At 43.2% G+C, this 25,559-nt stretch overlaps 1 protein-coding gene across 1 annotated transcript in view; it reads right to left on the bottom strand.

Annotated features, from left to right (window-relative positions):
• Positions 1-1,453: 1,453 nt before the first annotated feature.
• LOC123768925 (uncharacterized) overlaps positions 1,454-25,559 on the bottom strand; it is a 75,103-nt gene continuing 50,997 nt past the window's right edge. The window contains exons 7-8 of the mRNA XM_069316918.1: positions 19,498-19,652; positions 1,454-6,371 (exon numbers count right to left, since the gene is read on the bottom strand). Of these exons, the coding sequence (XP_069173019.1) occupies positions 6,279-6,371; positions 19,498-19,652 (248 nt within the window). The 3' untranslated portion in view covers positions 1,454-6,278. The remainder of the gene's footprint in view (positions 6,372-19,497; positions 19,653-25,559) is intronic.

Consider the following 25,559-nt stretch of genomic DNA (forward strand, 5'->3'; position numbering starts at 1 on the left):
TGTACTGAGTGGGGTTGAAGGTAACAGGCATCCACGGAATCGACAAGATGCCGATGGAGGGAGAAATCGTCGGGAGGCGTAGAATCAAGAGGGAGGAGATCAAAGTATTTGGCCCATGAAGCGGGACCAAACAAGGCCTGATAGCATTAGTACGGGAAGGAATCGAGCGAGTGCGACCATGGCGCGGATGGCATTGAGAACCCCCAGAGAGAGAGGGGATAAAAGACGCAGTAGTCACCGCGCCAGGGGACGAAGTGGTCACCACTGGGGGCTTGACGCTCGACCCAACCACAGAGGGAAGGGAGCCGAGGGAAGAAGTCAGGAGGGTCAAAGGAGGAGCAAGGTCGGGGCCCAATGCAGCTGGGACTACAGAGCCCGGTCATCAAATACAGTCTCGGGGGCTTGGTCGCCCACCCCACGAGCCTGAGAGGGTACAAGAGACAACGACATAAATATGAAGAGAGAGAATTTCATCCACGAATGTGCCCCCATACCCACCATGGAGCCACAATTAGAGGCAGGACACCCAACAGGAAGCTATCGCCGATCATTCCGAGGCCCCCTAGGGGTGCGTCGTGAATATATGCCACCTTAAGAACCGCCAGTCCGTCGAGATCGGGTTCAGTGACGAAAGGGGGATTGGCAATAAAAGGTTCCCCTCGCTTGAGACGTTGGGTACTACAGTTCTACGGGTGCAAGAGTATGCCTCCTCAAGCACCCGGGCATCAAAATAGAAGAAGAAATAACCAAAACAAGCAAAAAGTCGGCAGGAAACGACAAGCAGATAGGAGAAGAGGGGGAGAAAAACGAAACAGAAGGAAAAGGAAAAGTCGCAGCAGGAGCACAAGGCTATAGAAGGACAGAGGACTGTTCCAAGAAGCATCACACTCCGGCAGCCGCCCACCATGCCCCCCCTCACGGCAACAACAAGCTGAACAGGGAGGGGGGATCGAATTTGCAAATGACACCAAGATATATGGTGAAGTGGGAAATGAAAATTATATTGAGGTCTTACAATAAGATCTATATGCCACAAGTAGTCAGAAGACTGGCAAATACTTTTTAATATACAAAAAATTCAAGACCTTGCACGTTGGGCATAACAACCCAACTAATACCAAATTAATAACATTACCTTCCAGATTGGTGAAGAAAAGGACCTTGGAGTTAGGATCCACTATTCACTGAAAGTTGACAACAAGTAGGAACAGAAGTAAAAAAAAAAAAAAAAAAAAAAAAAAAAAAAAAAAAAAAAAAAGCTAGCCAAACCCTAGGTATAATCAAGAGTGCCTTTGTCTTTAAGGAAAAGAAGATACACTTATTCAACTTCAACTATACCACCGGCTCCAAACATGAAAGACAATTTTCTTAACACTTGCCCTGAGAATCCCATATACAGTACTATAATCATTATATTTGCAATTAATGTCTAAGGGATATATCCAATAAAATATTTCTCATAAAAAAATCTGTATTTGTTTTGACTTAAGAAAACAGCCATGCCCTGTCCAATGCAGTTTTTCACAAACTGCATAAGCAATAATGGGTTACAGCAAAAAAAAAAAAAAAAAGTTATATTTTTTCATGTCATATAAAGTATGTTGTCAAATATTTTACAAGAATGTTAATATAAACATCCAATATACAGTAATATAGTATGATACAAAGCTTCAATATTAGGTTTGATGCATTGAATGAATAGCTAGTATGTAATTATCATGAATGAAAAGCAAATGACTATATTTCATTGGTATACCCAGATGCCATAATGAGTAGAAAAAACAATATTTACTGTGTGGTCAAACATAACTGTAATGAGCCAATTACCAATCTGCATTTAGAAACTTTGAAATGTAAAACCCACAACACAGTCAAGCAGGAGAGCTTAAACCCTATTTTCAAAGCTCTGCCTCTATGTCATATATAGGTGATAAAGCATTAGACGAGTACTTTTAGAGGCCTTCTCAATGCCAGTAATAATCTGTTACTACAGTCTTCCCTTGGTAGTACTATTGCAGCAGTTGATGTGGTGCTATGTGCATCGTAACCAGTGTATAAACAGATGACAATGTCCTACATGTTTATCAGGTAACAAGTGACACCCATCTTTTTCTACTGCTATATCAATATATCATAATATATATACTGCTACTGCTTAACCAGAGTAAATACTGTACATATCTAATAATTCATCTTGAAAACATAACTACAGTACCACTGCAGACGTACAGAATTACAATTATTGTTAAACCTTCCAACAGAACAACTCATGTAGGGTATATTTCTTCTTTACACAAAAAATACCGTTATAACCCAGTACCAGTAATACTTATCACAATCACCACTAGAGATGATCACATTCTTACATGTAACGTTGTTTACTTTGCCGTTTAATTTCATAGCATTTTTCTCTCCTTGTAATTGGGACTTACACATTTTCCTTTGATGAGTACCAGCTTTATGGTTTAGTGGAGCATACTCATTAGCAAAGACCACTCTATGGTACAGTAATTGTTATTTTGCCAGAATTAAATTACTACTGATAATTATATATGTAACATGGCAATGTTAATTTGCTCAATCAACAATCTTTAAATTTATTCTATTACAAGGTTTTGTTCCTTATAAAAACCAAGGAGCAGAAACAAACTAAAGTTATAAACACACATGGCATCATTCAACAAATTCTATCACTCTTGAAGCTGTATTTTTGTTTTGCCATTCAAATGAAGCTAAACTTTCATCTTGACTAATAAAAGAATTCACAGCCTATGTTTGTTGACAGCATTTTAATGATCCAAATACGTACACAACAACTACTTAAGGTAACAAAGTCACTTGTTTCTAATACTGTAACTGTATAGACTACTAACATGTTAAGGTTAAGTCACAGCCTGCTCTGAATTACCCAAAGCAGAGAGGGGAAAATATTTTGTCACATGGCCCCCTGACACAGGCATTGTTAATAATATATACACTTTTGTTGAGTAGCTTTTGCCTTTCGCTGCAACTGCATCATTTATTTGAAATGAATGAGTAGTTGACAGCACATTCTTGATTCTAATATCCACAAACTAATGAAAACTCTTGTAAGAACCAGGAAAGAAGTCAAACTAAATATCACATCGACTCCTCAATTACACATTTTAAGCACCTTCATGTTTCATTAATGACCCAGAGAATTTTATATATGTCATGGATCTGCAGAGAATATGATGATATTGTAGCCTGTCCTCTCGAGTTGCCACAATGGACTGAAAATGATGTACTAAAATGCTCAAACTTAACCTAACCTATTGTCCCACGCATAGAAAGTGTGAATGTTTGTGAGCCGCTATGATTTATAGTACACCTTTATTTGGCTATTGGAAATTTTCGCGTTTAAATGCAATATATTATTCGAGAGGACGGGTTAGACATTTTAAGTGTCATATACAATAAGGTAAACTTAAACATTTTAAAGGTAGAATCTGGTGTAATTTGCTGTAGTCTCAAACTATTCTACACCTCTACCTGGATAACAAAGTTAAGAGCAGTTCTTGTACACAAGAGGGAAGCTATTCAGCATTTTAAAACAACATTTAAAGCACAATGATACCATGTTAATTAACCCTTTGTAGACTTGATTCAGGAAACCTGACCATTCCCTTAGCACCAAGTATTTCAACAGTATTACAAATTATACTATATACTGTAGAGTATGTTATATCTGATAAAACTGCTCATGTTTTCTAATATACAAAGAAAACAACAACAAACAATTTTATAACTTGGATATTCATATTTTTGCAAAGAATATACTTCTGCTGTGATTATAACAAGTTAATAAATTCTGTTTGCATTATTATTATTAATTAGGGAAAATACAGCAATCCAATTCACATTATGAAACAATATTTTGGGATACAATATGTTACAATTTTGGTCTCATCCGAGGCAAAAACAGTACGTACATTGTGAACTAGATTAACTTGCAAGTAATGAATGATTATGTTACCCAACATGAAATATCCACAAAGGGTTAAACAGCATTACTCTACAAAACTAATTAATTTTTATTCAGAACTGTCATCAGGGCACTACATACTTTCTTTATTTAGATTTAACTTCATTTGTGCATGTACTTTACCATAAAGTATATATACATTACAATACATTGTACACAAGGCTTTCTGTTTATTACCATAATATGGTATACAAAGTTAATTATCCAAAAGTTGGAGATCTATACCAAAATGTATATACATAAATAGAGTCAGATTTAATAAACAAAACTAAAAATTGGACTTATGAAAATTTCCTCCTGTAGTCAGAAGTCTCATCACTACTGATTACTTTCCACCTGCACTAACCACATACCGACAAACTCGGTGTCAGAGCAAGGAAGATTTGTGCATGAATTACTACATTTACTTTAAAGTACCCACCAAATTAAATATGAATATTAAAATTACTTAAAGCTTCAAGCTGCTCAACAGAGCCAGAACTTACCAAAACTCAAAGCACCTACTGTGCCTTTAAGCCAATTGTATTTAAAACATAAATACTTCAAAATATCACTTAATTCCCAAAAACTGTTTAAAAATCATGAATATACCTAATCTGGTATTTGGTAACTTACTAATATTCAGAAGTACTGCAAGACGTACAACAAAGAGCCTGGCAGTAGAACAAATGTAAAGGCAGCTGTATTAAAGATAAGCATAGAATAACTGAATAAAATCAAATTGTATAAAACTGAAAATGTGGTTGAGGAAGTCATAAGTTATTAAATGTGGTGGAGAGAGATGAATGAAATGGACAGAACTCATAAAAAAAAAAAATAGAATGTAGATGGGAGCAGATTAATCCAGAGGAGGAACACACACCATGTGTTGCTTATACACACACACACTGTTGCTGGTCGTGCCTGGGAGTGAACCATGTGTGGTTCACACTCGACATTCTCACAAAGCCACTCTCCATATAGGCCCCCAAACTCTTCGCAGCCTTACTTTCATACATTCTTCAAGTGTGCCCGAGGAAAGCAGGAGGACTAACACAGAGAAAAACCCAAAATAACAAAAACCTAATTGGCTACACCTGGGTCATGACTTCACAACAAATTAGAACATTATCTAGAAAAAATATTTTTAGGTACTTTATGCGACAAGTGCTGTTTTAAATATGAAAATTATATAACAAATTTGTTAAACTAATGCATTATTGTGCACACATTAATAGACAAACCATACTTTAATTCCAGTATTTAACCATGAATAGGAATAACATACTGTACCGTGTATATTGTACATACTCAACAGTAAATATGAAATCAGATTATAAAATGATAAACACTAAACCATCCCTCATTTTCATACACACCTTTTTTTCAAATATTGTAATACTTAAGAAAGATATTTTATTGATTATATGGCAACTTAAATCCCTAAGTATCTACAGTTAGATACATATTCCTATGATTGGCCTTTTGGTTTTTTTGGTACATTGAAAGAGCAGTGGTTAACACAATCGGCTCACAACCGATTGGACCACAGTTCTTCATTTCAGAGCAGGGCGAAACATTTGGGCACTGTTACCGACTCAAGATACCTCTGTTCTCTACCAGAAAAATACATACCCGGGAGTGAGGTGAGGGGTCATGGGTTGCATCCTGGGGAATGGACAGTCATTGGCCTACAGGGACACTGATGAGCCTAATGGGTTTCCTCTCCACCAATCATGGGAAACAATCATGAAATTAGCAGCCTCACCTACAATTTAAAGTAAAATAGGGGACATTATCAAACTCAGTAAACACCGAAACATTTACAATACACACCTGTCTGCCTGGTAAGACTTTAATATATTCCCATTTGGTTTTCCAACTGTCTTGGGTGTTTGTACAAGTAATTTCTCCCACCTGCCTTAAGCATTCTTCATGCTAATTTGTACAATGTAATATGATACTCAAAAATATACTTATAATTATTCTCATATTAGGATTTTTGTGGATAAAAACTGAAAAGAAAAAGAGGCACTTGTGATAGCGCTTTGAGCAGACTAACTCCACCAAATACAGTATTTTACAGATACTAACAAAATCAATAAATATAAATTAATATCTTAATACCTCTTGGCAACACGCTTAAAACTGATATAATATTATATACAATACTTTTATTATATATTCTTGCCTTACAGTGACAATGACTACAGTAATCACAGCAACAAGTCCAGTCACCACTCAAAGCAACTTTTCTGAGATGAATAGCATGTAAAAACACAATTAGTGCTGCTTAAGAAGAAGTTTGGCAATTCACCACTTCTATTTCTTCATCCTGATCAAATGTAGGGTTGAGTTCAGGTGGCAGCCAACCAGCTTCCTTCAACTGTAATACAAAACATTAGTACCAAATGTAAATTTCTGGGTACAGAGATAATAAATATAGTGTATATATAAAGGTAGAATCTGGTGTAATTTGCTGTAGTCTCAAACTATTCTACACCTCTACCTGGATAATAAAGTTAAGAGCAGTTCTTGTACACAAGAGGGAAGCTATTCAGCATTTTAAAACAACATTTAAAGCACAATGATACCATGTGATACCAATGATACCATGATACCAGAAGCAAGGAGTATATAAGCTACCTCGACAGCTAAAGTCAGTGCTCACTCTACATTACTATAGGTATCATCAATTTAGATACACTGAGAATTCAACTGACCTGATTTAAGACTAAGAAATGGAATAACATCAAACATACTTTTTGTTAATGTTAAATAACAAATAAAATAATGCTGTAAAATTTAAAATACATTGTGTCAGAAGACAGGCAGTGCCCACAGTTTTTTACTAGTACCTGTAACATAACACCAATGACCCGGCCATGGTCATGGATGGCAGAATGAATGGGTAGAAATTAGAATAAGGAACACCTTTTAAGGAAATAAGACAAGTGCAGATACTGTCTTAGCAGAAGTGTCTGCACACCCATTTAAAGAAATACCAACATAGCTGGAAACAATCCAAGAAAGAAAAGCTGACTCAAACTCAAGAGGAAGGCTCCATCAATGAGGCACTATCTAGGTCTCGCAGGAGGTGCACAGAAAGAGCCTCTCAAGCATTTATAGGAGGGAATAACCGAACCCAAGTGGGAGCCACAACCAAATCAGCTCATATAACCATGCAGAAGTAAGTAATTATCAAAAGAAGGCACCAAACCAGAAAGGCAATGCAACACCATCAAATGTGTGGAATAATCAGATGGCGCTAAGTATCACCAAGGATGCCAATACGAGAACAGAAACACATAAGGCAAACAATATCAAAAGTATCCGAGTCACCAAGAATTCTACTGAGGGACAAGTGACCACGAGGGACGGTCGGGACATTCAACAAGGATATGCACGATTGTAAGAGGGGCAATACAATTTGGACAATACGGAGCAGGGCGGTGCTCCATTAAGTGACCATGAGTTTAGCGAGTATGGCCAATACGCAACCTTGCCAGAGCCGTTTCCCACCGCAGGTTACGGTGGCAGGAGGATGGCCACGGGGACACACTACACTTAAGAGTACGCAGTTTGTTACCAATAACAGAAGACCAACAACCCTGCCAACAGGGCAAAGCTGGAGGAATGAATAACGGGGTAAAAGTCGGAATAAGGAATACTGTTACGAGAGATGGGACATGAGCAGGCAGGCAGGCAGGCAGGCAGGCAGGCAGGCAGGCAGGCAGGCAGGCAGGCAGGCAGGCAGGCAGGCAGGCAGGCAGGCAGGCAGGCAGGCAGGCAGGCAGGCAGGCAGGCAGGCAGGCAGGCAGGCAGGCAGGAGGGCAGGCAGGAGGCAGGCAGGCAGGGAGGCAGGCAGGAAGGCAGGCAGGAAGGCAGGAGGGCAGGCAGGCAGGAGGAGGAGGAGGAGGAGGAGGAGGAGGGAGGAGGAGGAGGAGGAAGGAGGGAGGGAGGAGGAGGAGGAGGGAGGAGGAGGAGGAGGAGGAGGAGGAGGAGGGAGGAGGAGGAGGGAGGGAGGAGGAGGAGGAGGGAGGGAGGAGGAGGAGGAGGGAGGGAGGAGGGAGGGAGGGAGGGGAGGGAGGAGGAGGAGGAGGAGGAGGAGGAGGAGGAGGAGGGAGGGAGGGAGGAGGAGGGAGGAGGAGGAGGAGGAGGAGGAGGAGGAGGAGGAGGAGGAGGAGGAGGAGGAGGAGGAGGGAGGGAGGGAGGGAGGGACAACCGAGGGTCAAGGACAGCAGCAGGAGGGGCAGAAACCAGGAAGTGCACCTCAGCAAGGGCAGCAACCGAAGGGATAGCGGGGGCCAAAAAAAACCTCCATAGCAGGAACAGGGGGCGCAACCACCAAAATGGGAGGGAATGGAGAAAGAGTCAAAGGTGGGGGGGCGAGGAAGAAAGCGAAGCCTTCTTACCTGCTGGGGAGGAGGAAGGAGAGCCGCCAAGTTTTTGCTTCTGACTTAAAGAGACAGGCATCCCAACAACAATGTACTGAGCAACAGATTCAAAAGCAGAACGAGAGCAAACACGATGGCCGGTGGGAGAGCGATGGACATCAGCCCGCACTGACAGGCGGCATGGAGAGCTAAGATATGGAGGAAAAGGATGGGAAGGAGGAGGATCGGAGGGAGACGAGGAAGAAGACACAGGAGACATGACAGACTGGGTAGAAAGAAGGGGAACCCCAGAGAGCCATGAGGGGGACCCTTCGGGACAGAACTCGAAGGAACAGAGGAGGCAGCGGTGGGCATGTCTGGGTCTAAGGCCTGGAAACGGTTGTGAAACTGAGGAAGGTGGGAAAGATGAGGAGAGGAAGAGCACAACACGCGAGCATAAGAGATGTTAGCATAAGGTGGGAGATGGCGAACTTGGTGCCTCGCCTCAGGAAAAGACAAACATTCCCGGTGCTTCAAGTTGCGGACGGCTGCCTCAAGCTTATAATGTATACACGAGCGGGAGAAGGTAGGGTGGGCCTCACCGCAATTGAGGCAACTAGCCTGGGGAGAAGGGCACTTCGACTTTGAGTGACCGTCCCCACACACAGGACAGAGAGAGACAGTACCGGAGCAGCAAAGGGCTCCATGCCCAAACCTCCAGCACTTATTACAGAGCCGAGGAGAGGGAATGTACTCCTGGACGGAGCACCTGGCACCAGCAAGAATAACAGAGGGCGGAAGGGTCCTACTATCAGAGGTATCTTCACAACTCGAACGGGTTGACGGCGACAGCCACGAGGGGGACGAGTAAACGAGTCTACCAGGAGGACAGAATGGCCCTGGGCTACGAGGATATGCTGAATATCTTCGTGGCAGTCCTGTAGATTCTGAACACCGGTTGCAACATGGGGTGGGAAGAGAATAGTGCCAACTCTGGCATTCAACCGAGCGTTCTTGGAGACCCGAATAGGGGTCTCCTTATCCCACCAAGGCAGGATAAGGCGGCCAAGCGGGAGGCTGCATCCTGAGAAGGAGCAGCAGCAACATGTGTACCGTGACAGGTGGGGTTGAAGATAACAGAGGCATCTACTGAATTAACAAGGTACCTATGGAGGGAGAAATCATCAGGAGGCGTAGAATCAAGAGGGAGGAGATCAAAGTATTTGGCCCACGATGCGGGACCAAACAAGGCTTGATACGCATCAGTACGGGAAGAAATCGAGCAGGTGCGGCCGTGGCGAGGACGGCATTGAGAACCCTCAGAGAGGAGTTAAAAGGCGCAGTAGTCACAACTATAGACTGAGTCGTGCCAGGGGACGAGGTGCTCACCACTGGGGGCTTGGGGCTCGACCCAACCACAGAGGAGGGAGGGAAGCAGAGGGGAGTAGTCAGGAGGGTCAAAGGAGGAGCAAGGTCGGGGCCCAATGCAGCGGGGACCACAGAGCCCGGTCTTCCAACGCACGCCGACTCGGGGGCTTGGTTGCCCACCCCCCCGAGCCCGAGAAGGTTTAAGAGGAACATTAATCAACATACAAATGAGGAAAGACTTTCATTCACGAATGTGCCCCCACACCCACCACGGAGCCACAATTAGAGGCAGAACACCCAACAAGAGACATGTTGCCAATCTTGCCGGGGCCTCCTAGAGGTGCGTCGTGAGTATACGTCCCACAAATGCCACCTTCAGAATCGTCAGTCCATCGAGATCGGGCTCAGTGACGAAAGTAGGAGTGACAACAAAAGGATCCCCTCGCTTGAGACGTTGGGTACTACAGTTCTATGGGTGCAAGAGTATGCCTCCTCAAACACCCGGGCATCAAAACTCAAGAAGGCCAAAAGAATGATCAAAACAGGCACGAGCTCAGCAGGAAATGACGATTAGAAAGAAGAAGAGGGAAAAAATGAAATAAAAGGGAAAGGAAAAGTTGTCCAGCAAAATTAGTGAGGGCAGCAGCAGGAGTATAAGGCTACAAAAGGACAGAGGACTGTCCCATGGAGCATCACATCCCGGCAGCCGCCCACCAAACCCCTCACAGCAACAATGAGCCGGACAGGGAGGGGAACCATGCAGAATTGAATGGGACACAAGATTCCCCACAAGCCCCAGAAGCTAAAGTCAAGGGCTCTGGGGGCAGAGCCAAGGTCCTAGGAAAAGGATTCAAAGGGATCTTCTTCTTTAGAGGTTATCTTGAGATAATTTCGGGGCTTAGCGTCCCCGCAGCCCAGTCTTCGACCAGGCCTCCTTTTGTTACACACCCCCAGGAAGCAGCCTATAGCAGGTGTCTAACTCCAAGGTACCTATTTACTGCTAGGTAATGGGCATCAGAGTGAAAGAAACTCTGCCCATTTGTTTCCGCCTCCACTGGGAATCGAACCCGGAACCTCAGGACTACGAATCCGAAGCGCTGTCCACTCAGCTGTCTGGCATAAATGGGTGTCTGAAAGGAAAATTCAGAAGCATCAGCAGGATTAGCAGACTCAACTGCCTCTGCACCTATATAGGAAGAGGCAACCCTCCAGAGCTGGATGAGCCACATCCTGAGCTAAACCCTGCCCAGACCCAGAAACCCTCTGATGCTTTGGCACCAGAAGCAGGGGTGGAGGATCCAAGGAAGGCAAACCATGCTCGTAGGGAAAGGAAGAGGAGGTACAGTACGGACAGAGCCAAAAGGAAGTTGACCAAAACCCTCAATTCTGGATCCATGAAAATTCATGAGAAAAATCAATCATTTGTTTATTTAGTTAGGGAAAGATTTTGACTTGCTGACTTACTGGTTGCCTTCCCTGGTGAGGTGGCAAAAATATGTCACTGCTCCCTGCACCAGGTTCAGGGAGTCAGCTTCTGGCACTGGTCCCAGGAAGGCCTATAGAACTCCATGGCTGATGGGACCTAGTAGATGGTGTATTGTAGCATCAGGCAGCCACAATGGGCTCCCCTTCCCCCTGAGAGAGAAATGGCCCAAGAATCTGACTCGACCAAAGACCTACCTTCAACAACAACAAGAAAGGCCCCAATCTTACCTGATTGCCCAAGAAGTTGTTCCAGAGCCCTGAGAATGCAATATCCATTTAAGGGGGCGTCTGGTTATTATAATGAAAGTTGTTCAATGTCAACCAATATTATTTTTCTAGTTGTATATGAAAAGTGCTTAAATTGTCCCAAGTTTCAGTACTGCAGCGTGAATAGAAAGGGAGTTTTATTTTATTTTATTTTTTTTGAACGTTTTTTACACATTTTCAAGTCCACACTTCAGAACACACGTTTCAGATAAAATTATTCTGTAACACTTTTCTGACACATTAGCATATAATAAAGGATTTGGGGATTTAGAATTTCCAAAACATCTTTAGTTTTCCTAATACAAATGTTCAAAGTTCCCCAAAAATTTTTTGCAAATATGGCATGTTTATTGCTATTATAAAATCAATAAATGAACTTAGAGAAAAATGAAAGCCCCCCAATGTAGAGACATGCCCTCTACATATACTGTGTAAGTTTCATGTAAATTGAATAAAAAAAGAATGAGTTTTGTAAACGTTTGTGTCAATTGAAAAAAAAACAGAAATGAATAAAGTCTAAGGTTCTAAAATCTGTGGCTGGGTTTGACATAAACCAATTTTCTTCAAAATTGGCATCTTTACAGATAGGCTTACGTACAGTCAGGTGTGTAAGTTTGATGCAAATCGCCCCAAAAAAAATGAAAAAAAAAAAAATATTTAAAAAAAAAAAAGAAAAAAAAATCCTTTTTTTTTTTTTTTCCTTAAAATTTTTTTCCAATTAAACTAATAATAATATTTGTTTAATATATGCTATTGTGATAGCAAAGAGTTGTAGTTATGATTTCAGTTGACACTTTTGATTGATAATCGATTTTGACCATTTTTGCATTATTTTCACAACTACTTCAATATTTTTTTTCTCCCTTCCTATTTATGCTACAATGCTGAAACTTGGACCAGATGAAACACTTTTCATATAGAACTTGTCAAAAAAGTTTGATTGAACTCGAATGAGTTTTCATTTTTGCATTTTTGGACCCAGATGCCAACCAGACGCCCCCTTAAAGAATGACAGGTAGCAGCAGCAGGCCAAAAACATGAGCAACAACACCCGCAGGAAATGGAAGCAAAAATAGCAGACTGGCAAAAGAGGGTTAACCCTTAAGCTGCTCTGGGCTATTTGGCCTTTTTTTTTTTTATAAAAAAACACAAACAAAAAATATATATATATATATAAACCTGTTAATGTGTGTTCCCTGATCACAGGAAAAATAATAAAAAAATTGCAATAAGCATAGTTTGGCCCCAATAGGGCGGGGAGTCTGGCAAAAAAGAGGCGCTTACTCAGCAAGCGTCGGGGGAGTTCTGCTTCGTCCCAGCTGTCAGGCGGGAGTTGCCACGAAGATATAATTACCTAATTATTTCAATGTCTCCGATTGATTTTTTCTTCTTTTTTTTTGCTGTACTATTATTCAATAGTGTGTAGTGTGATATATTTATAATAAAATGTGTGAATCATAGCTGTATACAAAATTATAATAATAATAATAATAATAATTTTTATTTAGGTAAGGTACATACATAAAGAGATTTTACAAAGTTTGTTGGCTTTATAGATAGAGCTAGTACATACAATGCCTAAAGCCACTATTACGCAAAGCGTTTCGGGCAGGAAAAACATTAATGACTAAAGCTTAAAACTAATGGGTAAAAAGAAAAGATGTGATGAGTACATATAAAAAATAGAGGTAAAAGAGGGGGGAACATTGTTGAAAAAGCAGCACAAATACAATTACAAATTATTACAGAAAATTACATTCAAACAGCGTTGATTTGAAAAACAAAAAAAACAAAAAACATACATGGGTTGACAACAGAGGGGTAAGGTGGGTTACATGGAATTTATTAGGTATAGCTTCGTTTTTAACTTAAACTGGTTGAGAGAGGTACAGTCTTTAACATGGTTGGGAAGGTCATTCCACATTCTGGGCCCCTTTATTTGTAGAGCATTTCTGGTTTGTTTAAGTCGTACTCTAGGAATATCAAAACTGTATTTATTTCTGGTGTGGTGCTCATGGGTTCTGTTACAACCATCTATGAAGCTTTTGAGATCAGGATTGGCATTATAGTTTAGCGTTTTATATATGTATAATACACATGAGAGAATGTGCAGTGACTTAATGTCTAACATATTCAGAGATTTGAGTAGGAGTACCGAGTGATGTCTGGGGCCAGAATTGGATATTGTCCTAATAGCAGCTTTGTGTTGAGTAATTAGAGGACGTAAGTGATTTTGGGTAGTAGAGGCCCAAGCACAAATACCATAGTTGAGATATGGATAGATAAGTGAGTAATAGAGAGTCACCAGGGCAGGGCGTGGTACATAATATCTGATCTTAGAAAGAATGCCCACAGTTTTTGAAACTTTTTTTGATATGTTTAGAATGTGTTCCTGGAAATTCAGCTTGTGGTCAATGAGAATGCCAAGGAATTTGCCATCTAATTTGTTACAAATTTGGGTATTGTTTATTTTGAGATTTATTTGACTAGAGGATTTATTGCCAAACAGAATATAGAAAGTTTTGTCAATGTTAAGGGTGAGTTTGTTGGCAGTTAGCCACAGATGGACTTTATTAAGCTCAGTATTTACTGTGGCATTTAGAGCAAGGGGATCAGGACTGGAGTAAATGAAGGTTGTGTCATCAGCAAATAGAATTGGTTTGAGGTGTTGGGAGGCATTTGGAAGGTCATTAATGTAGATGAGAAAGAGGAGAGGGCCAAGTATGCTGCCCTGGGGAACACCAATGTTGATGGGTAGTGTGGGAGAAATTGTATTATTCACAGAAACACATTGGAGCCTGTCAGTAAGGTAGGATTTGAGGTATTGTAGGGAGTGTCCTCTGACACCATAATGATGTAATTTAAGAAGAAGGTTTTGGTGGTTGACAGTATCGAAAGCTTTACGCAGGTCCACAAATAACCCAACAGGGAACTCATTTTGATCAAGAGCTGTATGAATCGAGTTAAGCATACTAATAAGTGCATCGTTAGTGCTTTTTTTGGGCCTGAAGCCATATTGGCAAGGGCTAAGTATATTGAGTTTGGCTAGATATGAGTAAAGCTGCTTATAGATTAGTTTTTCAAAAATTTTTGACAAATTATGGTATGTATATTATTGATTAAATTATTATGTGCATAAAACAATAAACAAATACTTTGTCGGTTATTACACTATATACACAGGTTATATATAAGTATCTGCACGTTTCCTTCACCATAACGAACCACTAAATTGATATTGTGAGTCAAAAAGCAATGAGGAGTGGCCAGCCAGGCACTCGCTACCACTCCCTCCCTCAAAAACTCCTCACTTGCCAACATCCTCCTCCCACCATACTGTTTTTGCTTTTATTCACTATATACAGATGTTGTATATAAGTACAGGGTACCTCGGTTTAAGAGTTTAATCCGTTCCTGGAGACAGCTCGTAATCCGAAGCGAATTTCCCCATAAGAAATAATGGGAAATGAATTAATCCATTCCTGACTACCCAAAAACCTCAATTCAAACTAAATTTCATACCTAATTCATCGAAATCTACACTACAAAAGTATGTTCAAGTTATTACTTATGCTTGCTGATGACTGCTGTTGGCGTATGGAAGATGGTGAGGAGGAGGAGAGGTGTTACTGTTTGGAAGGGGAGTCCTCTTCCATTATAACATCAGGCAGTGAGGACCTCTCTGGAGTGCATTCTCTGGCACGTTTTGCCTGCATACGACTAGGACGTTCTTGTGGCTCACTGCTTGCTTGTCTTACTAATAAACTTTCTAAAGACATTTGTTTTTCCCTACATTTTATCACTTGTCTGTAGTAACACATCACACTGTCATTTAAAAGGTCAATGCAATGGCCTGCTACAGCTTTATCTGGGCGAGTTTTTTCAACAAAACTTTGCAGTTCTTCCCATACTTCACACATTTTCTTAATGAGGAAGGGACATCCTCTACTGCCTCTACTCACAACTATTTTCTTAGGTTGAACCTTACCACTAGCTTTCTTGGGACCCATTGTGAGATATATAACAAATTTTATGCTCAAATGGTCAAATATCCAACAAAACACTGTAAATCCTGGTGAAGAATTCAGGCGGAATAGTCACTGGGCGCGAGGCACTGGTAAACTGAGGGGCGATCACCATGTCGCCACGCGCTAGGTCGGCCTGTACGTGTATCAACACCCTCGGCTTCCGAGACAACGCTCGTATTCCGATGTAAATATTCCAAGCAAATCCCGCTCGTATTCCGAAAAACTCGTATACAGTACAGGGACACTCGTATTCCGAGGTACCACTGTATCCACATGTTCTGTTCACCATAATTGTTCATCTAAGCTGGTATAGTGCACAAAGAGCATAGTGGCCACCCTTACACAGCATGACAAGTTAGGAAGATGACATCACCTCCCTCACCAAAATGGTTTCTCCCAACACTCCTTTTGCTGGTATTACACTATATACACATTATATGTAATTATCTACATTTGTGTTCACCATAGCAAACCACTGATCTTGTATGGTGACGGCAGACAGTAACAGGTGGCCACACACAACTCATACTCGCTCCCTCCCTCCCTCCCTCACTGGTTCAAGGCCAGACGCACCAACATTCCCCGCTTCAAGTATTTTTTGTGGTGTTATTGTTGTATTGTGGTGTTTGTGGTGTTATTACCCTATATAAACACATTATATATAAGTATCTACATTTGTGTTCACCATAACGAACCACTAAATTGGAATACTGAGTCAAACAGCAGCAAGGAGTGACCACCACACACCAGCCAGCCCACCACTGGCTGCCACTCCCTCCATCCCTCACCTCACCTGACTCACCAAAATTCTCCTCACACCATACTGTTTTTGCTTTTATTCACTGTTACAGACGTTATATATAAGTATCTGCACGTTTTGTTCACCATAGGGAACCACTAAGCTAGTATAGTGAGTCCAGACAGTAAAAAGTGGTCTCACAGAGTCAGCAGACAATGCTACCTCCCTCCCCACCAAGATTACTCCTCCCACTACAGCGCTAATTATCACAACAATCCTGCTGTTATCAGAATCCTGGTCATTTTTATTACAGTCAGGGGTCTTCTGTAATACTATCATCGCTAAATAATAACATGTACGTATATATTTTGACATTTTTAGGCGATGTTGTGGTCACAAGCTGAACAGCAGTGTTGTGAGCTCATGCTGCGTGTGCTAGCCTTAGTGGCTCACTCAGTGAGGCCCTCACTTCTGGGAATGTTATCCACGATTTTTTTTTAAATGGCGTCTGTTTACAAGAGCCCTGATGAAGGCGAGGTGAACCCACGTATCCGCGGGCCGTTTAAATCTTGCGTAGTACTCCAACACGTCATGACGTGATGCGCACTTTTGGGTATGTTACTCAACACGTCATGACGTGTTGTGCAGTTAAAGGGTTAAGGACCAGGTCAAACACCCAAGCCTGGGACAGCACAATCTGCCTTCACAGGATATGAACTGAGGAAAATGCCACCATTGCCCCCGAAAAGAGAGGGGCAAGCAACGTGGGTAAGGCAGCTGAAGCCAGCACCACTGGCAACAAGGTCCCTACACCTGGGAAGCAAAGCAAGTTTATGCCATATGGAGCACACCTACAAAAAATTTCCATGATAGCCAAAAAATAAAAAATAAAACACCAAGTGGGCTATGAGCCCAGTGGACACCACAGCATGGTCTCCAGAAGTCGTTGCTTACTTCATGCAAAGCAAAGGTTTGTGTTCAACAAAACCCATACTAAGCATTCCCCTAAGAAAAGAGGGGTGTGTGTGTCAGCCAGCCAGAAGGAATAGAGGACCACACAACACGGTCAAGAAACCAAAGCAGACTTAGACCCCAAAGAGGATGGGACTATCTCGGAGCAATGACCAAATTCCCCAGGAGGAGCCAAAAGGACCACACAATCATCACACCATGGGACAACAGGACCCACCTGAAAGAAGACAAGCCCAAAATGTTGAATGGTACATGGGACTGAACAACCAAGGAAACAAGTACATGCAACTAACAATGAAGGAAAATTCACCACAATGGGGCAAAATACCTAATGCTGGATGCAAGCCATGATGGTACTAGAGAAGTGCCATATTCCATGTCTAATGTCAAGGAAAGAAAGGCATCATCTCAAGGCGAATGAGTGTAAGGAAAGGGTTTGGTTGTGAAGGTAAATCTTGCATCCCTGCCTACACAGACCACTCAACTACCTCTGCTGCCGAAATGGATGGGTTCACTCCCAGAGAAGGCTAGACAAGAACCCCGAGCAAAGTCCATCCCAACTCCAAAAACCTTAGATACATAGAAACCAGAATAGTGGGGGGAAAAGACCAGGCATAAGGTAAAGTACACCAACAGGGAAGAAAGGGAAATGGATAACAGATCATGGAGAGTAAACCAATGCCCAGAACACCTCAGGGGCTATCTCTGGGGCATCTAAATGAGTATCATGCCACAAATCCCACCACAGAAAAATCATTCCCAACAAGTGGCCTGGTAAGCTTCCGAGTGAGAAGTGGGCCAAGACAAAAAGGAGTCCATATGCCAAAAAAGTGCACATATGAAGCAGGACCCTGAGGTCCTGTGTTATAGGTGTCATTTACCCTTTACAGCTGGGTGGACAGCGCTTCGGATTCGTAGTCCTGAGGTTTCGGGTTCGATCCCCGGTGGAGGCAGAGACAAATGGGCAAAATGTTTCTTTCACCCTGATGCCCCTGTTACCTAGCAGTAAATAGGTACCTGGGAGTTAGACAAGCTGCTACGGGCCGCTTCCTGGGGGTGTGTGTGTAACAAAAAGGAGGCCTGGTTGAGGACCGGGCCGCGGGGACGCTAAGCCCCGAAATCATCTCAAGATAACCCTCTCAAGATACCCAAAATGTAGCATGGTACAGGCAGAGAAAAAATGATCATCTGCCAGTAGCAGGACCAATGAGCACCCTTCAAACTTACACGCAGCAAGCGTAGACCTGACAGGTCGATCCATAATATGCCACACTGCCGATCTGCAGTGGAATTAACAACTGTCTGAATAATAACCACCCAAGCAGCATAGCAGGGCACTAGGGACACTTGCCAAAAGAACAAACATCGGAATGCAGCCTACAATAACCTGGCTATGAAGACTGTTTATAGCATACCATATAAACAATCACGCATGTTCCCGAGCGCACCTCACATAACCAAAATAAGATGCCCCCCAACCTAGGGTCTATGCAAAGGAATCAATGACCCATGCACTGCCCAAGGCAGGCTTTCCACCCCCTATGGTCAGGCCTCTCATAAGTAAACTCCTGAACACATCAGAGAAGGAAATCTGTCAGTGCAGCGACAATGCTAGACCAGCACCCAAGCAAGGAAACCATGAGCTCATGCAGCCCCAAGTGTAAAACATGCCAGGATGTAAATACACACACGTGAAGCAAATACTAAAAATAAAACAACAATACACAAGCAGGTGGTTCCTATAGGACAAAGTTCGAACGATGGTCAGCACCTAGCCAACAAGCAGTGGGGCACAAAATATTGGCCTGGGAACATGCTCAGTCAGGTGAGTGAAAGTGATTGGGCAAGAAACAGCATAACAAAGTATAGCTTTTGAATGGGAAGGTCCGCGTAAACAATTTCTGATAAGTTTTACAATAGAGCCACTGAAATCTTAAAGAAAGAGTTGGTCTGACTGCATCTACCTGGACCTAAAATAAGGCCACTAACAGTTACAAACAAGAGGCTGTTCTGGAACTAAGTAATTTGTTAAGTGCCTGTACATGCAACTCAATTTTAAAAATGCTGGTCACAAATATTTTCCTTACAAGTTTATTTGCAGATATCTACTATATTAACACAAGTACTTGAGAGATATAAGCAGATTCTATGGTGATTTTTTGGTGTCAATTTTACTGAAAGATGCAAGAAATGGATGCTGGAGACCTTTGACTGACCAGATAAATGTGATTTGGACACATATGATATTTACAAGTTTACCAAATATGAAGTTCTTACCAACAAATCTGCAGCTCCATCTGGTACACTATATGCGTTACACCAATCTTGAAGCTTAGAGATAAGACGTGATGGCTCAAATGATGAAGTACTTCCTGCCCACACACCCTTTACATCCTTCATGTCATCACTAAGTTCATAATCAACAACAATTCCTGGAAAAAAGAAAATTAATAAATAATTAATAGGTATGCATGTATTTCATAATGCTCAATGCTCTATTTTTTTTTTTTTACTTACCTACGTTTTGCAGTTGGAATACACACTTTCCAGGTCAAATTTACTCACCCAATTTCACAAACTCTTGTTCACTGAAGCGAGCGATGTGCAGGACTTGCTAAGGATGTTGGGACAAGGTTCACAGATTGGTGGGAAAGTTTTCCACCATATCATAGGTTAAAATTAAAGGTTCCCTTAGTGAAATCAGCCCATAGAGCATGGAAAATATGAGTATGAATGGTAATACATGCTCAAAACATGCTGACATGCTTAATAGGGCTCAAAACATTTTTTTTTTTTTTTAAGTGATTTTCATAGATGGACATCAGATTAGAATAAAGAGTTGCGAATGGGAAACCCGTTGAACATACCTGTATTTATAACAAAACTCTATGGTTCTTTTATATTTCCAGTTTCAGAGGTTTTTCTTCATGAAAACAGGGGTCCTCCTTCCTTTGAAAATGAGATTTTTTGGCTAACGTGTGGGAAACATGCTAGATGTGGTTAAATCTCTTTATAGATGGGTTCTCTTCGTAGCTGTCCTTCATATGACAGGTTAAAATTAAAAATTTCCTCAGTGAAATTAGTCTATAGAGCATAGGAAACAGAGCATGAATGATAACCGTTAATATGACTCCAATCACATTTTTAATGATTTTCGTAGATAGACGCAACTTTAAAAATAGGAGTTACGGCCTTGGGAAAGTCACTGAGCACATTTAAAATAAAATTTTATGGTTTGTTTTAATTTTGAGATTACCCATTTTCTGTTCACAAATATTGGCCTATTTCCCCTCTGAAAATGAGGTTTAGAAACAAGAGCATGGGAAATATGCTAAATGTGGTTAAAACTCCATACAGATGGGTTCTCTTGGAAGATGTCCTTTATATGACTGACATTAAAATTTTGCTCGGTGAAATCAGCCCATAGAGCGTAGGAAACATTAGGGTATGAATAGTAACTTTGTTAATACAGCTCCAATCACATATTTAATGATTTTCGTAGATGGACACAACATTAGAAGAACGTTGGGTCCTTGGGAAAGCCAGCGAGTTCATTTAAAACCAAATTCTATGGTTCATTTTCACTATGAGATTTCCCAGTTTTCGTTCACATATAGGGCCTCCTGGAGGCATCTCCTGTTACAACAAATCCCTCACTGTAACGAATTGGGGATTGGTCCCATATAGTTCATTGAAGTGAGGGTGCACTGTACCTACTGAAAGACAATAACAAAAATGTGGCCTCCTCAATAGAAGCAGTGTGTGTCTGAGGTTACTAGACTATCACAGTAACCCAAGGGAAAAACACCGGAAACAGTGAGTGGGTGTGTTAGGTGGAGCTCCAATTGTCTTTATAATGAAAATGGAAGGTGTAGTGAGTGAACTGGTGCTAGTGAGGGAGCTATGTGCAGCTCTGAGGACAGAGTTGGATTCCCTGCAGGAGCTACGACAGATGCAGGAACTAAGACAGATGAAACAAGGTCAAGAGGAATCAAGTAAGGAGAGCAGCAGTAGAAAGTCTTGGAATGTCGTAAAGAGCAGGATTCTTAAGAAGACTGACAAATGGCATCAAGACTTCCAACCCATTTGCCGTGCTGGAAGACGCGTGCTGTACAGAGACTGCAGTTTGCTTCGAAAGGCAAGGCAACAAAGGGAGCGCAGGTTCGTCAAGGTGCTCACAAAGTGAAGGAAGTAGCTAAGCAAATTTTGGCTGCGGGAGATTCCCAGATGAGGTATTTGGACAGAGCTTTTTGAGCCAGAGATAGGGAAAACAGGTTAATGGTTGGCTATCCAGGAGCTGGAATTGGTGATATAATAAACAACATGAATGATATTATGACTGGAAATTGGAACAAACCCATTGTATCAGTGTCGGTGGAAATGATGTAGGACGAGTCAGGAGTGAGGCACTGATACATAGGTTTAAGACAACCATAGAATTAGTTAAGAGCAAGGGAGGAATCCTGATCATATGTGGCATTCTACCAAGAAAGGGAGTTGGAAATGAGTGGTTGTCGAGGTCACTTGGTGTCAATTGCCGACTGGACAAGTACTGTAAATGCAATATCATTCATCGATTACTGGAAACACTTCTATGGAAGATATGACATGTATGCTCAGGAATGGGGTGCATTTTTCTAGGGCTGGGGTTGTTGCTGTTGCCAACTCGTTGAAACCTGTGGTATGAGAGGTTTGTCTCCAACCCGACCCCCAGAGGCCAATGCCACCAGAAAGAGAGCATTGGAAAAACAATCTTGAACCAAAGGGGCCACCACGAACCGAGGAGGAGAGAGAAAGGAGAGCACCCCCGTCCAAGGACCAGGATGGCTCAGATAATGCATGAGCAGGCTGGAGGTGAAACAAAGCACGAGAAAGCTTACGGAATGGAGCAGAAGTGACAACCACCCCGAATGCAAGCTGAAGTGGCTCCACTCCCGGATATGAACTGCACGGAAAGCCAAACCCCGAGAAACCAGCAGACGAGCCACTTGAAGCGATCAGCCCCAAAGAGCCAAGGACCGAAGAGAACCCCAGCGGTTCAAGCAATGAACCACCGGAGCAACCCATCCTCGACTGAAGTTCATTACATCCAGCAGTCGACCCCACAGATACATTCATAAATTTTTACATGCTGTTCATTCAAAACATGAATTTTCTCAAATAAAAATTAATATTATAATATATTAGCATATTGTGCACATATAGGCATAGGTTAGGTGTTTAGATTCAGTTGGTGATTATTTGTACTGTATTTGTAGTACGTGGGTGAAGCATTTATAGCATTGCAATTCGAACAAAAGTCGTCAGTGAATCACTTGTTTCGGAAGTGTTCGAACGAAATCAATTGTGAGTCGTGTGCAAACCATTTTTCATTCATAAACGGGGTTTGGCGAGTGCATGGAATCACGTTTGGGTCTTTGTTTGGAGGACGGGCTGACCAGAGAGCAGTCCAAATGGAACCGGATCATAAAGCCTCGAGCGACTCAAATCCTCCGAAGCGACAGCCAAACTGCTTTGAACACCCGCACTGTGCTGTGAGCCCGACAGAAGGACGGACCCCATCTTCCTGGGCCTGCCTGGCGAGTACTGGTCACAAAGCACCAGCCGAGAGACGACATCTGTGAACACATCGAGCGAAGGCTTGGGGAGGCACCATGGCACTGAACCCCTAAAAACCAAAAGTAGAAATAAGCAACACAGCAACCGATGCAAGTCTCACAGAGGCTGAACCCAGCAATCGCGAGAGAAGCGAAAGGTGCATCCCCAAGGGAACCAGAACAGACGCCGAAGCCAAACCTGACCCGGCGGGTAAACTAGCACGGCAAAGTTCAGACTCCCACACGACTGCTCGAGCAACCACCAAGCGACACGGGACCCCCCAGAACAGCAGCTGCAGCAATGCTTTCGGAGGCAGAGACAAGGAAGTGGCTTGAGTGTCCCACATAAGGCCCAGCCAGGTTCGAACCTGGGTCAAAACCAGATGGGACTTCTGCCAGTGCACCAGGAACTCGAACACAGCAAACCAGGAAAGAACCACCACTCCGGCGACCAGACAAGCAGACTGGGTGGGAGCAAACACTAACCAGTCGTCGAAGTGAGCCAACACCCGAATACCAAGCAGACGTAGAAAGTCACTACGAACCGAGTAAGACGCGGAAAACACGATGTGCCAGAAGCCAGCCAAGGAAAGACAATGAAAACAGAATCATGCCGCCCTACCACGAACCAACCCGGCCCCAAAAAATGCCAGATCTGGGACAGTCATCTAGAATCCAGTGGTATAAACAGGACAGATCCAGAAGGACCTGAAAGCTGCACAGTCCCGATATGAGACTGGGCTAATATGACTCGACGGAGCGAAGGGAAATAAGTCTACCCCGAACCTCCTTTCCTGAAGGAGGAGCCACTCAATGCTTGAGTGGCTCAAACAAGAGTGAGTTTGAGTGCAAACAAGACGGAAAACACAACCCGAAACACCAACGAATTGTGGGATCAAGAGTGGGCAACGAGAGCCAGCTTCCCTTCCCCCCCCAGTGCCCAGTCAATGGGTTGACCTGCGTAGGGACTGGTGCTCCCTCCGAGGGGGGGATTTTTTTTTTTAATAAAAGAAGAAAAAGCAAGAAGTTGACTTGCGAGCAGAGCAAGCACTGCGCCAACCAGACTACAACTGCTTTGGAGGAGGCACCAGCACAAAAACTGCACCAAAGGCCCACCTCGACAAGCAGAAGCCAGAGCCATGGCACGACCACAAAATTTGTGCCAAGACAGGGAAACCATGAGAGGAAGAAAACCTCTGGAACGAAACCAAAGAACACAAAGAAACCTGGAAACGAACCCGGGGGGAGCCCTAACAACCACATTTGCCGGAGGAACACACCAAAGAAAGGAAGGGGAAAACACTTGACCCAGACAGAATCCCCGGCAAAAACAACCAGAAAACTGACCAAAAACAGAGGGTCAAAAGGCATGGGAAGCAAGCAGAGCATACCGGCACAGTCACAGAGCCATAAAAACCAACCCTAGAACCCAAATGCAGACAAAACCCAGCTTTAAATGTAATGAAACCATTTTCTGGGCGAGTCCCGGAGGCTCCCCAGAGCTATCCAGGCTGATATGCTAATGTTAGACTTTGGCATCAGTCATGTGTATGGAGTTCTGTGGGGCCTACCGGGGACCACAAGCCAGAACCTGGCCTCCTCACAGTGGCACGAAGAGCCACTGTGAGGAGCCACAGTGCCTATAGAAACCCGTGTGTGGTTGGAAGCATTCTATGTCTGTGATCGACTGGGTTAGGCACCAAAAAAGATAGAAGTCCTAAAACAAACCTCTATTCTGGTGAAAATTGCTACAAAAAGCCGAACAAGTGGATAGAACTCCCCAAATAAACGAGCAAATGAGTATGACGTCACATGTTGCCGCGCCGCCGTCTGCGCAGCTCCCCCCCTCCCCGGGAGGGAGGAGGGGGAGCTCAAGACCCCCGTGCCGGCTATCCACCTCTCAGTTCTGAGGTTGGACATAAAAAAAAAAAGTGTGAAAACCGCCGACCAGGGGGAGGGAGGATTGCCGGAGAGCCTCCGGGACTCAATCAGAAAATGACGTTTCATTACATTTAACACCCGTTTTCTGGGGGGAGCCTCGTTAGCTCCCCGGAGCTACCTACCCACCCAGCAGGCCCCGGGGCCGAGCTGTCCCCCCAAAGCCCCAGCCTCAAGAAAACCAGGGCAGCCGTGAAAAACACTAAGGAAGGGAGCCCACTGGAGACTCTTACAACACGGCTGGAGGAAACAGGCTCGAATGCCCCCGTCACTACCCCGGAAGGGGAAGTCCCCAAGACCAACCGAGTCTCAAAACCATGAAAGCCCTGCCCCGACCCCGAACCCACAGACGGGAAAGACCAGGATGTAGGAAGGAAGGAAGGAGGGGGGGGGACCCGACAAGATCACCAACGAAAACGGGGCAGCCTCAGGGCTTCCGGGGAGTAAACAACTAGCGTGTTGGCACTGAAACCCAATGTGCAACGCCCGTGCAGCCTGCACCCACAATGTCAGCATAAGACTGGGTAACCGAGTCACAAACAAGCAACAAAACTTGCAGGACCCTTGGCCGAAGGTGTCACCAACCCCACAGGCTGCAGACGGAGGCAAAACCACGAGAGTCACCCTGAGACAAGAGGACAGAGCAACCCTCGAACTCGCACAAAGTGAGGGGGGGGGGGGGGGACACCAGGGCCACATTTATCGGGCCCACATTCCCCCTAGGGGTTTCCCAGGGTTAAGAGCGTTTACTATAAGAGGACTCGCGCTCAGGTAATCCCAGGCAGAGTACTGCTAACCGGCGCC

The sequence above is a fragment of the Procambarus clarkii genome, chromosome 86 (genome assembly GCF_040958095.1).
Source record: "Procambarus clarkii isolate CNS0578487 chromosome 86, FALCON_Pclarkii_2.0, whole genome shotgun sequence".
NCBI lineage: Eukaryota > Metazoa > Arthropoda > Malacostraca > Decapoda > Cambaridae > Procambarus > Procambarus clarkii.